Source organism: Genypterus blacodes, unplaced genomic scaffold, assembly GCF_046128005.1.
Source record: "Genypterus blacodes isolate CSIRO-AG114 ecotype Tasmania unplaced genomic scaffold, CSIRO-AGI_Gbla_v1 ptg000021l_1, whole genome shotgun sequence".
NCBI classification, from domain to species: Eukaryota; Metazoa; Chordata; class Actinopteri; order Ophidiiformes; family Ophidiidae; genus Genypterus; species Genypterus blacodes.
The window spans coordinates 6,655,757-6,671,541 of NW_027466834.1; the positions used below are offsets into that span (position 1 = coordinate 6,655,757).

The 15,785-nt window shown below is 43.8% G+C and overlaps 1 protein-coding gene across 1 annotated transcript in view; it reads right to left on the reverse strand.

The window, feature by feature from the left end:
* Positions 1 to 181: 181 nt before the first annotated feature.
* Positions 182 to 15,785, reverse strand: part of sema4ba (sema domain, immunoglobulin domain (Ig), transmembrane domain (TM) and short cytoplasmic domain, (semaphorin) 4Ba) — a 33,819-nt gene continuing 18,215 nt past the window's right edge. Inside the window, exons 3-15 of the mRNA XM_076142289.1 lie at positions 10,046 to 10,206; positions 9,850 to 9,912; positions 9,401 to 9,499; positions 8,750 to 8,861; positions 8,518 to 8,634; positions 8,129 to 8,286; positions 5,408 to 5,589; positions 5,136 to 5,286; positions 4,765 to 4,975; positions 4,472 to 4,587; positions 3,872 to 4,029; positions 3,650 to 3,741; positions 182 to 3,525 (exon numbers count right to left, since the gene is read on the reverse strand). Of these exons, the coding sequence (XP_075998404.1) occupies positions 2,753 to 3,525; positions 3,650 to 3,741; positions 3,872 to 4,029; positions 4,472 to 4,587; positions 4,765 to 4,975; positions 5,136 to 5,286; positions 5,408 to 5,589; positions 8,129 to 8,286; positions 8,518 to 8,634; positions 8,750 to 8,861; positions 9,401 to 9,499; positions 9,850 to 9,912; positions 10,046 to 10,206 (2,393 nt within the window). The 3' untranslated portion in view covers positions 182 to 2,752. The remainder of the gene's footprint in view (positions 3,526 to 3,649; positions 3,742 to 3,871; positions 4,030 to 4,471; positions 4,588 to 4,764; positions 4,976 to 5,135; positions 5,287 to 5,407; positions 5,590 to 8,128; positions 8,287 to 8,517; positions 8,635 to 8,749; positions 8,862 to 9,400; positions 9,500 to 9,849; positions 9,913 to 10,045; positions 10,207 to 15,785) is intronic.

Consider the following 15,785-nt stretch of genomic DNA (forward strand, 5'->3'; position numbering starts at 1 on the left):
GATTATGTGTTGACTTAGGCTGCACACTCACCGCTGACCTGCTGTTTTCACTGTAGCAACGCATATACCAAACAGCTGGATAGTAACAGAATGTAGATGAATAATACACTGGAAAATCCATGGAAACAACGAGCCACGCCGCGGGGAAACACTAAAGTTAAAAGTCACCGACCTTAAGCCAAATAAAAAAAGTATCCATTTTATCTTTATTTGAAAAATTAAAATAAAGTGCTTTTTATATACAGTACAATACAAAAAAGAAAAAAAAAACAGTAGTGATGTATGATACAAAAAAATACAGTTCACAATATTTTTTTACATTGGCAGCTGAACTTACAAAACAATTTCACATATAAACTTTTACTTACAATACATATTGATAAGAGTTTCAGCAACGTGTACTGTCACAAATTGAAGGCCTGACTATAGTGGTTCTTTTCAGAGGAAACAGACGATACTGCAACCCAGTATGATAACTGTTCAGAATATTATCAGCCGTATAATAATTTAGGCTTGTCGTAAAAAAAGCATGTTCAATACTAAACCACTATTTTTCTTTATTTGTTTTCCGCGTTTGGGAAAAAATTGAGTATTGTTTCCGATGACAGCGACTTGACTAAAAGCTGCCATGAGACAATGTTGTTAATAACAGTCAAAGCATGAATTATTTGATCATACTGCATGATGTGATTACAGGTCACCAGTCTTTCAGATCCACACACAGCCATTTTTGCATTCACTGTACTGTAACTTAATACTACGCTTATCTATAATTGAAAATCAGCCAGTGGTTATTTATCTGCTACAGTTTGAAGAATTTAGTCCCTGACTGGGTTTGACGCTACCCCAAAAAAAGAAGAGAAGAAAAAAAAAGACATTTCCTCGCGCACATGAATGGCTGAGCTCATACAGCACATGGTACGCAATCTTGTCTCTTAGCAATCCCCCATCTACCGACCTTATATGGGCGTTTCACTCTACAGCACTAATACCTGGTTTGTTTACTATCCCGAGAGGCACATCTCTTATTTATAGTGTAAAAGGCATTCAGCATTTGCTATTAAATCCCTAACCTGTACTGTACTAAGGCTTTTCAACATTATGTGCAAAACGAATGCATTCAGAGTTTCTGCAGCAATGTGCCTTCCTGCATTTATTACTATATTTTCTTTATGAATTTGTAATTCTACTGACCAGTTTACAAAGGCTAAGGTACGACCTAAATAATATTCTAGAATACGGACTTAGGTTACATTGCTGAGGCAGCTTGCCCCGTAACTTTGTTGGATCAAATATATTATAAATGAATTATTAGTCTCAGGAGATGGAGAATCAAGGTGATCACAAAGCATCGTTATTACACTGATAGTTGAATGTTAGAATGGAAATTATTGCTTTTATGGCTGCGTGTCAAAACCACTTAAGCAAGGATTCTGTTGATGGTAAGGTAAAGGGAAAGGGACAACTTCCTCCTTTCAGTGACACATCCTCATTTAAGATTTAAAATAAAACAAGAAAACAAACAAAGCTGAGGCTGTAGAGGCGTGCGAGGAGGCGCAGGACCTTAAATTATCTCTTATTTCTTCTTTTGTGATCAGTTTTACAGATTTTATAATGGGATAAATAAACAGTATTGAGTTGTATTGGGTCCTTAACTGTTATCTGTTTTTGGGATTCCTTATATCTGCTATATCTCTCTACCAGATTCTCAAAAAATGGCTAAAAACCTACATACTTAGATTGAGTGTTATACGAGTGAGTGTGTGTGTTTGTGTGCATGTGTGTGTGCAGTGCCACTGATACACAGTACTGACACCTTTGTGCTTATTCAGTCTCGGGTGAGGTCTCCCTGGTGTTTGCCCCACTTCACATTATTTGTTTTGCATAGTCTGCCTCTCAGAACAGCATGTTAATACCTGGAATCATCTCCATCATTACAGTGGACAGAGATCAGTGTTATCTGTACACACCGGTATTGCCAGTGGTACTTTTTGTTGTTGTTTTTTTGGTGTGCAGGGACCAAGGCGCTTCGTCCTTTTTTCCTTATTCCCATTGTTTGTTTTCTCATAAATTGCAATCTCTGACTCTTTGTAAACACATTTTTCCCCAATTGACTATCTCAACATGTCTTCTTTGACTTCTGCATCCGTAATGGCTGGGTTGTTAGGGTATAGTCTGAAGCGTGGATGTTTACCTTGCTATAGTACAGTACATAGTGCATAGCCTCAGTGAAGCGTTGGCTCTTACCAGATGGCAGACATGAGAAGAATCCAACAACAACAACAACAACAACAACAACAATGCGTCCGCCGGCAGTGAAAACATGTCAAAATATCAGTCTGACTTTCAGAAGCATTACCTGTAGGTTATATGGACGGACTGAGCGGTAAATGCTATGAAATTATATAATTGAATCACGGACAGACAACGCAGCCTCCGCACTTGTTTACGTTCCATTGTGAGCCGTTATGTGAAATTGTCTGAAGGCAAACTGGAACTTATTCAGTGTGCTTTAAATACGGGGGGGCGTACCAGGAAAATAAAAAAAAGGAAATATACATGGACCACAGGGACAGAACGGAAAAAAGACAAAGTGCAAAATCTGTGTAGTGAAATGTCTCTCCGTTAAAGAGTTCGGAGATCCTAAGTTGACCCGTTTCAGGGCTTTGCTTTACTCAACAAGTGCACTCTTTCCTGTCAGCGTACAGTGGATTCGCTCCACATGACACAAAGTTCATCACGGCCGGCCGCCTCACACGATGGAGTCTTTAATTTCGGAGCCCAGTCTCACCCGTGGCCGTGGACACGTGGGGGAAATCTCCACGTGGCTCTCTTTTAAGTTCAGCGGCCTCTTCTCCGACTCTGAGAAGCTCTTGCTGTTGTCTGGCGACGAGCACTCGTGCGGCGGAGTGCTGCAGATGTAGTTGTCGTTGAGGGTCTGGTAGCCCTTGTGATCCGACACGGGCGCCGTGACCGCGTTGCCGTTGAGAGGCAGGTTTTCCGCCGGTTTCCCGACTATTCTGGGTTTCTTCTGCTGCATGTTGGGACACTCGCCCTCCTTCAGCATGGACTTCATATGGTCGCGGTTCCTGTAGATGACGAACAGAGAGAAGACCACCAGGGAGAACGCCAGCAGCGCGCACACCACGATGAGCTCGTTCCAGTAGGTCTTGGTGTTGATCTGCGGCGAGCGTGCCTCCTCGGGCAGGATGAAGAGGTCCTCCTGGGAGACTTGCGGCGTGTGCGAGCGGCCCGTCAGGGTGGTGCTCTCCTGCTTGGCCTCGCCCCTGACGCAGTAGTTGGCCAGCAGTTGCCTGAAGCCTTCCTCCACTGACCAGCACTCGTAGGTTTCCTGCCGGTCTGCTTGAGACACCACCACCAGACCCCCCTCTGGGCTCGGGTAATGGAAGTGACCTGCACTCTCGCTGAACTCCCACTTCCTTTCAGCCAAATTAGACCGCAGCTTGCAGGGCAGCACTTTGAACGTGTTGGCCGGTATGATGATCACCTGGCATGAAGGCATTCCTGTAAAAAAGCCAGAGTAGATTTGAATTTACTAGATGAAAGATGGATATGGCGTAAATGAAGATAGACAACATTCCCATAATGACAGTTGTGAACAGACTGTGAACATGCTGAGTCCACTTACGTGCAGATGGAGGTTTAGCAAACCGTGGGCTGGGTGCTGTCTTGTTGCAAATGACTGATGTGTCTGCTTCATCTACATCCTGCTGAAAGAGACTGAAACACAAACATCTTACTGTAAAGAGGGATTTGTAAACAAACACTTTTCTATTCGCATCATTTAGGAACAGGTGTCTATTAAACGTGCAAAACAGTCAGTAGGCGGTTGTACAGTGCCGATACGTACTTGCTTGGCGGAGCCCGTCTGACATCCACGCACTGCCTCCCGTTCCAGGCGCAGTAAGGGTCCCGGGAGAGCACACACTCCCCGCAGCTCTGGTAATTAGTGCAGTTAGCTACTGGGACCTCCACCAGTTCAGAGAAAGAGGAAACATAAAGCTGACCCTGTGCAGGAGACATGGTGTGGCAGGGGACAGGGAGAACAGTGGCCCAAATACAGTTAGTGGGTTACTATTTTCATCCAGTGTCTTCCCTGCTCTGACCCTGATCTACATACACTGCCCTCATCTTTCCTCTGTATCAGTTTCGACAGCGGGTTCTTCGCCATAACGTAAGAAATCCGCGACTAGGACTTTTGGGGACAGACTTTCAGATTGAGGAAATTCCAGCTGTTAAACATGCAGCTGTTTGCAGTTCCCCAGAGAGACAGCTCCATGTAATTATCTCACCGAACATGAGTTTCCCTTTAGGCGGCAACACTTCATGGCTCATGTAACTCCTAAACTGCCAATAAATGCATTTAGCGAGCTCGTTATTACTTCTCGCTGTGAGAGAGCTCGATAAAACAAACGGAGCCTCTCTCTCTCCTCCGAATGCTCCACCGTACCTTCTCTGAGTCCAGCTCAATGTGCTGCACCGGTTGGGAGTCGCGGAGGACGACCATCTCTTCGATGATGTGCATCTTGTTGTTGATGTTAATGGCTTTGTGAAGTCGCCCATCATCTGAGAAACATGAACGAATTAGATTAAACTCAACTCTAATGGACAACACAGATACAACAGGTCAGATGACTCTGTGTGTGCGTGTGCGTGTGTGTGCGTGTGTGTGTGTGTGTGTGTGTGTGTGTGTGTGTGTGTGTGTGTGTGTGTGTGTGTGTGTGTGTGTGTGTATTCCTGTACCTGTGCCGATGAAGAGCACATTATAGGCCTTGTGATTTGCCAGGACTCGATGCACAGCAATCTGCGTGTAGCGAACGTTGCGTTTCAGTAGCAGCGGCGGGCTGCGGATCACGCTGTCCATCAGGAAATGGTCTTTGACGAAGTTCAGCACCTTGTCCGGCATGTGGAGCGAGGAGGAGATTCTCTGCTCCCTGGCAACATTGGTGATACACTGTGGAGGCGACATAACCACTTTATCAACCACAATCAACAGGATATCTGTGCTGTTTAAGGGCTTTCACTGATTAGAGTGCAATCAGCCTGCTGGGAGGTGATGGTTGTGGCGTTTGAGTGTATGTCCAGCCAGCAGAGGGCAGTATGCAGCTACTCACCGCTCCAGGCCGAGGCTCTGGTACAGGATGGTTGTACGTGTACCACTGCTGGGTTTCTCGGTTGACCTCGCGGTATCGGCCGTTAAACGCCTTCTCCACTTGGTCCATAGTGAAGGAACACACTGCAGAGCTCCCTGAAGCTCCCTTATACCTAAACAGACATTACAAAGTATATCCAACATGTCAGAGAGAAGGTTTAGAGACTCACACTTGTATTCCTCTCTTGACTTTCTTCTTTCAATACAAAAAAAATGAACAAAACCAGTTCTCACCACTGGGACGTGAAGACGCCGTAAAACACCGTGTTCTTCCAGTCCTCTGGGCTGGGCGTCAATACGAACATGTCCTGGATTATGTTGAAGGGGAAGCCGTCATCTGGAAGAGAGCACAGGAGCTGCGCCTTCAGGAACGTCGTCCATTTCTTCTGCAGGACCCTCTCGCCTCCTTTGTCACCCTGCAATGCAAGCAGGGTTTGACCAAACAACGAAGTAACACATGTAGCCAGTAGAGGGGGTAAGCACACACGATTGACACCTGTCTGTAGCTGTTAGTGTGGACATATAGAGTATAAACTACTTTAGGATAGTTGTAGAAATAAGTACTACGTTGCCTGTACAAGATGCCTGTTATCATAAAAGAAATTATTGGATTTTATATCAAATGCTCTATAAGACTTTAGGAAAATAATTGTGTATATTTAGAAACTGTAGTAACTGCTCTGAGGTGGAGCCGTTTGATTTCAGTAATTGAAAAATGTTAAGCTCTTATAGTAAAACCATAATGAGAGCAATCAATTGTGTCCATAAAAACAGATAGAACCCGAGGCAGCCGACTTCTAGGTCACGAAAACAATATACATCATCACAACTGGCTCAGATAATAAAAAACGCTGGGGGGCTTTGACGAGGGCAAACGCTTTTTAAATCGTAAAAAGAACAAAATGAGCCTCTCTCTCAGACGATCCTTCACTGACACCACCGCTGTGATCCGGGGCCTTTGGCAGCAGCGTACAAAGCCAGCTCCAGCGTGAGGCCTCTGTGACACGCAGATTAATTTGCCGGCGCAGATTGTACAAGAGGATATCGCTGCAAATTGGAGAGCGGCTACAGTACGTCAACGAAACTAAGTGATTCACGTGTGGTATCTGTAAAAGAACAGAGTTACACTTCTCGGTAAGGTGTATAGACAGATGTTATGCACACACACCGAGCATAAACACACGCCTGAATAGGCAATTAGACGGTTTCCCATTTTGGAATACATCTAACAAGGTTGGACGTTGGAGGAAGTAATTGCTTTCAAAAAGGAGGAAAGAGACAAAATGGGCCAAACTAACTAAGAACCCTGTAACAGGTAGATTCAAACGAGTCCACTTTAGTGTAACATTAATCAGATGAAATGACAGTGCTGGATGGGGAAGGGAAATGACACGTGACCAATGCTAAGCTTCCGCGGCAATTACTTGTTGAGGTAAGCCAGGCATATAATGAGCAACATATATTCCCTGGTTCCACTGACTGAAGCCACTTTTATAATTTAATGCCACTCTATATCTTAACTGACTCCTGAGTAATTGAGGCGAGCGGATCCCATTCATTAATCCTGTCGTTAAAACATCTCTGCGGAAGGCGAGACGCCACCGACGCGGCAGACGAGGGTAAAGCCGCCGAGGATGAGAAGTTGTGTTTGTTTGGTTGGTTTGTTTTTGTTTTTTTGTGTCTAAATCAGCCTTTATAAAGAAGAAAGAGGGACAGGAAATGTATTGTATGTATTAAAATCAGTGTAGGAGTCTGACTGTCACCACCCATCTACCGCATTGATCTCTGTTTAACGCTGAAAAGCTCTATTGAAAACAGAGAGATTAGAGAAGGGAACTCCCAAAGAATGACACACTTTTTTTCTTTGTGGGATACGATCATATGTAGCAAGAGAGAGGGTTTATATTCTGTACTTATTCCAGCCGTATCTGGCCACACCCAAAGTCAACACGCTTACACCAGTCGATATTTACATAAGTCTGTTAAATGGAAAGAATGTATTTGTTTGGAGCGAAGGAACGAACGGACGGAGATAACGGAGCTGCAGTCAACAATCTGGACGGCGTGTGAATGTGGGACCGGTGACTGACAGCGGGGCTCCCTTCCACCTCTGCGGCTTAAACGTGACACAAAGAGGTGGCGCCTTTTTTTTCCTTTATCTGACAGCAGGGTCACGGTCTGGGGCAAACACCTGGAGACAGCCGCGTCCCGAAAATAAAGTCGATACTTTTCCAGCGCCTATATTCTTAAACTTAATCTTACATGGTGTCGCTACGTTTTTTTGGAGCGGTAAACATGTCCTAAAAACACGTCTGTTCATTCATCATGTTTTTCTTCGGGGGGGTGAATGACCTGTCAGCTAGTGTTCCTCATCCTCCTTCGCCCTGTGATAGACATTATCCCCCTTTCCACAGAGATAGATTTGGAACTGTAGAAGATCATTAATAGTGTTTAGAGAACTGCGGAGGTTCTAAAAATGTCAACATCACTGTGAGGTCTGTATTTCAGTTTAAAAGCCCAGAGTTGAAGTATTCCAGCAGGTGATAACCCATTTCTGTGCGAGCAAGACCTTGTGCTACAGTAATTGTACGCCATTCCTCATTGGCTATAGAACTCTGCCTGAACACAAATATTTGCTGAAACGCGATAAGAACGCAGGGAGGAGAGGATCTGGAGAGACGGAACCAAACACACGGAAAACATGCAGGAGGAATGTTTATCTATAACAAGAAATCCTCCATCGCATCAGTGCGCGCAAGGAGTGTGAGCTACAGGCCTCCATCTCAGATTGAGACTGGGAGGACATACAGCTGCATACTGTGCACACAACGCACTCTCCTATACTGTAGGAACACTGATTCCAACAGTGATGTGAGCAGGGATCAGGATGTCTCTGCTGAAGGGAGAAAAGCAGAGCTTAAAGATGGACTCTATGCTCATCTACGCATCACTCACCTTGCACACGCGAGCAATGCGTGACACGATGGTGTTGTCGAAGAAATCAAATTCCTTCCCTGCCTCGCTGAAGAAGAAGTAGATCTTATCGTCATCGCCCACCGGGTTGCCCTTGGGTAGGCTCTCCTGTATGTAGGCAGAGCCAACAAAGGCGGGATCTGAAAGAAAAGCAACGCAAACAATCCCGTCGGTGAATGCGATTGCATCCAAGGACGGATATCCCAAGTCTCAGTGACGTCGACGCGGTGAATTGAAAACATGAGCTCTGCAGGAACTGTGGGCCGACGGCACGTTAACACTGCTCATCATCTCGACTTCACGCTTTCTGATATCACATGTATACTATTCAGCACTTATAGATGTTGGCGGCGTCCGCGTGATGATTGTACCTTGAAGCCAGTTCAGCGAGTTCTCCGTTTTCAGAGCAGTTCCTTGGCTCAGACTCTTGTAAATGACCGGTTCATTCCCTTGGAAATTACTGACAGCACCAGTGTACAGCTCTCCATCTGCAACATGGAGGGAGGGGTGTTACTCTATTGATTTCTACGATGGTCCACTAAAACAAAAAGGTGTAATCAAATGTGAATTTCATCAACTGTTGCAGGGAATTCTGGGACCTACCAGCCATGATAGCGGTGGACTTGTAGTCAGGGTTGAACGGGCATCGGCTTCGTCCGTCCTCCGTAACAATCTCCCCTGTCTGGCTTCTAACAAGGGAGAAATCTGCAGTGCTCTGCTCAACACACAAGCACACACACAGACACACACACACATCACATGTTAGTTTGTCCCACAATAACAGGGTGGTCGGTTCATCTTTGTTTAAAGTTGAAGCGGAGGTTGTTGCTTTTTGTTTGTAAATTATTATGGATTGTAATAAAAGGCTTTTAGAGATTTGGAGAAAAGGAATGGAAACAGGATCTCTACTTCATATAATTCAATTACACGCAGTAAATATTTTGATCTGTTTCCTTTTGCAGTGGGATAACTGAATAAAGAATAATGCACTTCATATTGCATCTGTCTGGGCAGAGCCTGGGCCACCCTGATAAGTGAGTTTACAGGCAGGAAGAAGCACATCCCATCTCACATGCTTTCCCCTCTATAATCTAATATCAAAGCAAACAACATGCAAGTTCTTCTAAAATAAAACTATTTTAAATAATTAATGTGCGTGGAACATCAACATCATTGGTAGGATTCTATTCAAACCAGCACAAATATGGGCGAGCCTCGGTGAGACAGACACAAAGGTTTCCGACACACACTTACGATGTAAGCGCAGATGGGGCTGAAGGCGTACGTCCCGCAAACGTACAGGTGAGTGCTGTTCAAACGGAGCAAAATCTTGATGTAGTTGAAACAATCCGTCTATTGGGGAAACAGGTACAGAAATGCTGTTAGATTGGTTGAAAAGGTCTCCGCACTTCAAAAGATCAAAAGTTATGAACCTGCATTTATCAACATCAAACTCCTGCTAATCTGTTTATTCGTGCGCACAATGCATCCCACTGATTACACAATGTTTGATTGTTGTGGAGCAGAAAGGTCAGAGGTGGAGTATTTGAGAGGAGAGGAAAAATCCATTGTTGTCAAATGGAAAATGACAGGAAATTTCCAGTGTCGGGACACTCGGTGGTGTATTTCCACCGAGACAAGAAACCAGCGTCAACCTTAAGTGACGGGGACAAACTCCAGCTTCACACCGGACGTTCACTCGCCTGCGGGTCTTTGCCTTTGAAGCTGCACTCGTCTCTCTTCCTCTCTGGAGTGTTCCACGTGAGCTGCAGGGAGACAGATCAGCGTTATCATAACACAGAAGAGCTGCGTCACAGTCACACCGCATCACCGGGACATGACATGACACAACATCATAGTCTTCTAGACATATGATGTAGTTTGCAGAGGCGCTCTTACGTTCTTTTGCAGCTTTACCGCGCCGATGTCAGTGAGGTTGAGAGCGAAGAGAACCTCGCGTGCGCCGACGTACAGCATGTTGTCCTCTTTGCTGAGGAGGAGGGAGGTGTAGTTGAAGACCCCGCCCATGGAGAAGTGTTTGGTTAGTCTCTCCTTGGCGTCTGGACAGAAAGACAAAAGAGGTGCAATGCATGAATGTCAAGAAGATCTCCTTTTTCTCGTTATGACCTTTACAAACCATCGCGGGCTGTTTATAGAAAATGCTGAGAGGCCCCTGACTAAGCACATTCCTCTTGAAAATATTTATCATGTAAATATAGATGTTATATACTGTAGATGTTCTTAATTAGACGTCAGCACTTCCTGTCACTGTCCTGCCTGTCTTTCATTCATATGCTATCTACTTTGCACAATGAATGTTTAGTGATTTAGTGAGATATTATTCAAACAGAAGCACATGATCAACCTATACACCAAGAAGGCTTTTGGGTGAAAATGGAATTCAAATCATTTGTCTTTGTTTGACTGTTCATGCTGTATTGCTCTTTGGCTCTAGTTGCTCCCTGGAGGAGAGCGAGACCACAACTGAGGGTCTGGAGCTCATAGATGATAAATCCAAAGAAATCACTGTGCGTACGGGTCTGAGTGTGTGTGTCTGTGTGGGTGTGGGTGTGTGAAAGTGTGTCTGCACATCTGCAGCTTCCAGTACTGAGGAAAAAGGGAGGAGAAAAATACAGATTTTCCTCTACAGAGAGCGAATGGCTTTGTTCCAGCGACATTAACACCTCCTGATTGAAGCCAAGGGTTAAATCATCAACTATGCTAATCACTGCTTTAAAGGCCCGTGTGTATCTCAAACTCGCAGCAGCCTGGAGGCCTTCACTCCTGGCCCAGTTTGAACAACTTGCCTTAATTGCATGCCAACATAAACAGTGAAAGGGAGCTGAAGGAATTCTGAAGTGACTGAAGCTCTGATGCAGAAACTTTGCCCTTGTAATGTTGAGAAATTGGCCAAAACAACCAAACCAAACAAAGAAAACAAAACCTACCAAATTGACTTTAGTGGGGGAGTCATCTAACGTTTTGATTTCACATTTATTTAAAAAATATATGCTCTTTGATTCTTTTTTTTGACGGTACTTGGCTCAAAGGTTGGGGAAGCACGGTTCTATTTCAAAGCACCACCTTATAAACAACACAATGACCTGAAGCCTGCATGCTGCACTGAAACTAACTGCAGCAGTTTACCGTAGGAGCATTAATTAAAAGTTACTGACACCTTCTTGTAAAATAAGTACACAGCCTGCACATTGGATAATTCGGTCTCTTAAAATCCCGCAAATAAAAGACTTAAAAGAGAATCTTCTTTCTTTCTTAAACACCCAATTTCATGTGTAGATAATTTCCCACAGTCATAAAATTAGCATAGACTTGAATTGCTTTGATTCTCTGCATAAAAGAGGTTACTTCAAGCACCACACACGGTATAAACACACTCACACACTCACTCGCCACAGTTTGGGAACCACTGATCTATGAGTGTTTGCTCGTTAAAGATAAACAAAAAGTCACATATCCTCTAAAATATGCGGATGCTCACGACTGTCTGCCAGCACACAAAAGCAGGAAGCGTCCTCACATTCTGCCATCCTTAATGAAGCCGCATTACTATCAGATAACCTCAACATGGCGGATTAAAACCACAGCTGCTGTCGCTAATAATTACAATTGTGGCACTTCCCAGTTAAAAAGGAATCCAGACCAGATAGAGAAAGGACTCATTAAGGTTCCAATGGTAATAAGCACAGTATGCGTATATACCCCGCAGTGTGTGTGACCTGATATAACCACACCTCAGGGGGTAGGTACAGCAGGCTGAGACACTTCCTCCCCCTTGGGAAAACAACTTGTTAATGGCAGTTCATCACCACGGCAACAGAAGGCCTTATTACGGTTAAATCTGTCCGTAAAAACCACGAGAGGCTTCGGCTCCGTGTACTGCACTCTCTCACCCTCTCTCTCTCTGTTACACTATCATTACAGGAAGAAACTGAGTGCTGCGCCATGTCGGTACCATTTCCCCGTATGTTCCTCCCCACAGAGCCATTTGTAAATGTAACCGTGATTTACACAGGGAAAGACAAAGGCCAGCGCTTCCACCATAACGGAAGCTTTGATGGGGGGGGAGGGGGGGGGGTCCACAGAGGCGTCAGATCACCACTGTCATACTTAGCGGCCACAGTTGATGGAGGAAAAAAAAAGCCCAATAGGGAGCGTAATTGAGCGTCATTAAATAGGGTCTGACATGGTGCAAAGCTTTCCATTCATACTTTCAGGAAAACATTAATCATCTTTCCCTATTAGTTTGCTATACCTTACTCTCCCGCGGGATGGGGGATTGTTAAAGCCGTACTTAAACCTTCACTTTACAGCAGATACTACATGTTTTATACATACACCGAGTGAGCACGACAGGAAAGGCTTCAAGAGTGCAGGCATGCATATTTATCTGCACTACATAAGTCACATTAGAAACTGTCTGTCAGAAGATTCCTAAAAGAATATTACACAATTATACTTAACAGGACAAAGGACTGGATTTTACATAATTTCCCCCCCAGCATATATTTATTTTTATCAGTAATGTCAACCCAAAAGGAACATCGAATTGTTAAAATATTTTACATTACTAGCAGGAGAGCAGGTTTAATTCAATTTTATTCAATTCTAACAAATAGATGCAGAGGTTTGAACATCTATATCTACATGTACAGCTCAATAAAGAAGAATCTGTTATCTTCCCCATGTTGTGTTGCCTACTGAACCAGACTGAGAGACGATTGAAAGGCTCAGGAAACCTCAGCAGGTGATTTGAGTTAATGAGCTGATTAGAGTGTGACATCATGAGGCTACAATATTGAACAATATACCATTTTTAATGAGATATTGAACTTGGGGTTTTCATGAGCTGTTAGCCAAAATCATCAAAATTAAAACAAATGAAGTCTCAAAATATTTCACTTTGTGTGTAATGAATCTATAATATATGAGAGGTTCACTTTTTGAATTTAGTTACTGAAATAAATGAACTTTTACACAATATTCTAATTCATTGAGCTGCAGCTGTATATCTATACTTCTATTCTTTTTGTAAATTATGATAAATTATGAGGCGGTCCATTCCGCATGCATGTGAACTCTGTGACCTGAAACATTCTGGACACGAGTGGACAACAGCAGTCCTGTGAGCACAGAATTAGGATGGAGTAACTGCTAGAGGTCAAAACACAATGTAGCCTGTTGCCCTGTAGAAACGTTACACGCTGACGACTGTCTCCTATTTGAACCTGTACAAGACTCTCCTCAACACACACACCGCAGCCTCTTAAAGAATCCTCTCTATTGTTGTTCTACAGTCTGAGGTTAATTCCCAGGAGGGCATTTCGTGACAAAGCAGTCCTACAAACGCTATATGATGCACACAGGGGGGAAAGAGGGAAAACAGAGCGGCCGGGGTTTAGAGGAGGCACTTCAGATTAGATGAGTAGCTTGCATGTGCAGGAGCCACAGGGAGAGAAGCCGAGAGGCCCCAACGTCACAATAGAAGAGGTATAACACACAGCATCACAACTACTGCATGTCATCCTTTTATGATTTAAAATGGACTGTTCCATTTCATCAAAGCTATATCAACCATCGACCACAGGTTGAACTTACGGCTTGGCAGGAGCAAAAAATAGCAAAAGAACTCTTATAATTAAAATTCACTTTTTTAAGTATGTCTCATGAACAGTAACACTAATTTCAGTTAAGTACATTTTAATGAAGATATTTCCTATTTTAGGAGCAATGGGCCCTCGACCAATCAGTTTGGAAATTGTTGCCCTTATACAGATACATAAAGGGCTAATGGATGCTTTACAGCTTTACTTATTTGGCCTTATTATTATCAATTTAAGTTTGAATACTTTCATTTGGCTGTTAAAAATAAAAAAAGCGAAAATCTCAAAGAAAAATAAGTTTAGAATAGTAATGTGAGAGGTTTTGTGTGTCATCTGATTTTGTCATATTCTCAGTTATTCTGCAGGAGAAGGACAGCGGCGGGCTGAGCTGGGGGTCCGTCACACCTCACCGTATCGCCGCTCCTCCGGTCTCCACTTTGAGAGAGCAGCTTTGTCAGGCTCGGAGCACTTCATCTGTGACCCTCCATACAAGTGCATGAACAGAGTGGCTCAACCTCTGGCAGCTGTAGGCAATATGCGATCATTACCGTAATTATGTAATTAAAAGTCATTTCTGCAAATGACACTGCTAAATGAATTGAAATACTCGCCTAGACTGACTTGCTAATCTATGTAGCGGGGAAATTAATTACGTTGGGCTTTAAGGAATCCCACCACATTTTTTTTGCTTCCTGATGGGCCTGTGTTCAAAAAAAGGACAAAGATAATTAAAAGCACGGAACATCTTCTCCGGAGGGGAATTGTAAAATAATTTCTCTTTTGGTGACGGAGCTCGAACTGGCTGGTTTTGTAAGGGAACTATCAGGCTGTTTCAGCGGCCGCCGATATGATGGGAGGGCCATGGAAGGAGGGGTGAAAGGGAGGGGGGAACGAGCAGCTCCTACAGCTGCATGTTCAGGAGATCTGAAGATTGAAAAGCTCATTTGAAGCACCTGTTTCTTGTTGACTTAAATTATGCAGAACTACTGTGGAGATTATCACAAAGTACCAGTGAGCGATGAAACAAACTCTCCTTACAACGGGGTCAAAGCCTGTTCATTCCTATTACACATTTGCTGCCTCTAACAAGGCAGACTGACAGACAAGAAAACATGGAATATCTCTAACTTCGGTACAAAGATGGTGCCATATATCTGTAATTTCACAAGGTCATAGTCGAAACAGTAAAGGACTTTGAAAAAATGGCCTTGTATATATTCTATGAGATGAAGAGCAAGCGAGAGAATGATGAAGCCTTCTTTCTTCTGACTATAACTACAACTTCAATTCTCATCCATTGAGAAGCAAAAGGAAGGTAGAGACAAGCGAAGGTCTTATTCATGCATCTATTCAGGGTTAACAGTACACACAAGAAGTTGCATAAACTAACTTCACCTTGACGAGACATATCGCTCTGGACTTCATCAGTCTGCACTAGTAAACCCTGGACAACTGCTTTGAAGCTGTATAACCTGGAGCAGGGAGCGCCAGAATTGGAAAATGACAAAAAATGAAATGAAACATCTGATACGCTCGTACATAGGATCAGACGACATTGGCTTCTCTACCGTTTCCATGAAAGACTGCGTGAGATAGAACAGATGAACCTCTGTGATTCCCCCTGCTCTGTGAGGAAGTGATTAAGACCCTTTTGTTGAGAATGTAACAACTGCCACTGTGACAGGAACCCACATGGGTCAGAGCGTAAGAGCAATGTCAAAAGCGGCACTGTGACCACAACGTGCGATGACAAGAAGATAGAAAACAGGCCGTATCGCAGCGCTAACTAAGCTAACCCTGGGGGATTTAAAACTAGCTAATAAGAGCCACTGAATGGGTAATTGTGTGCGGGACTCGACTTGGGAAGCTGAAGGACGGAGAATGAAGCATCTGGAGTGCATTAAGAAAACAGGCCAAGAGGGTCAATTCACCAGGAGATTCATTAGGCAAGCTGTGAGCCCGCTGTTTGTGTTGGTAACTTCTGGGGCCGCATCTTGTTAGCAGGATATTGTCTCCAC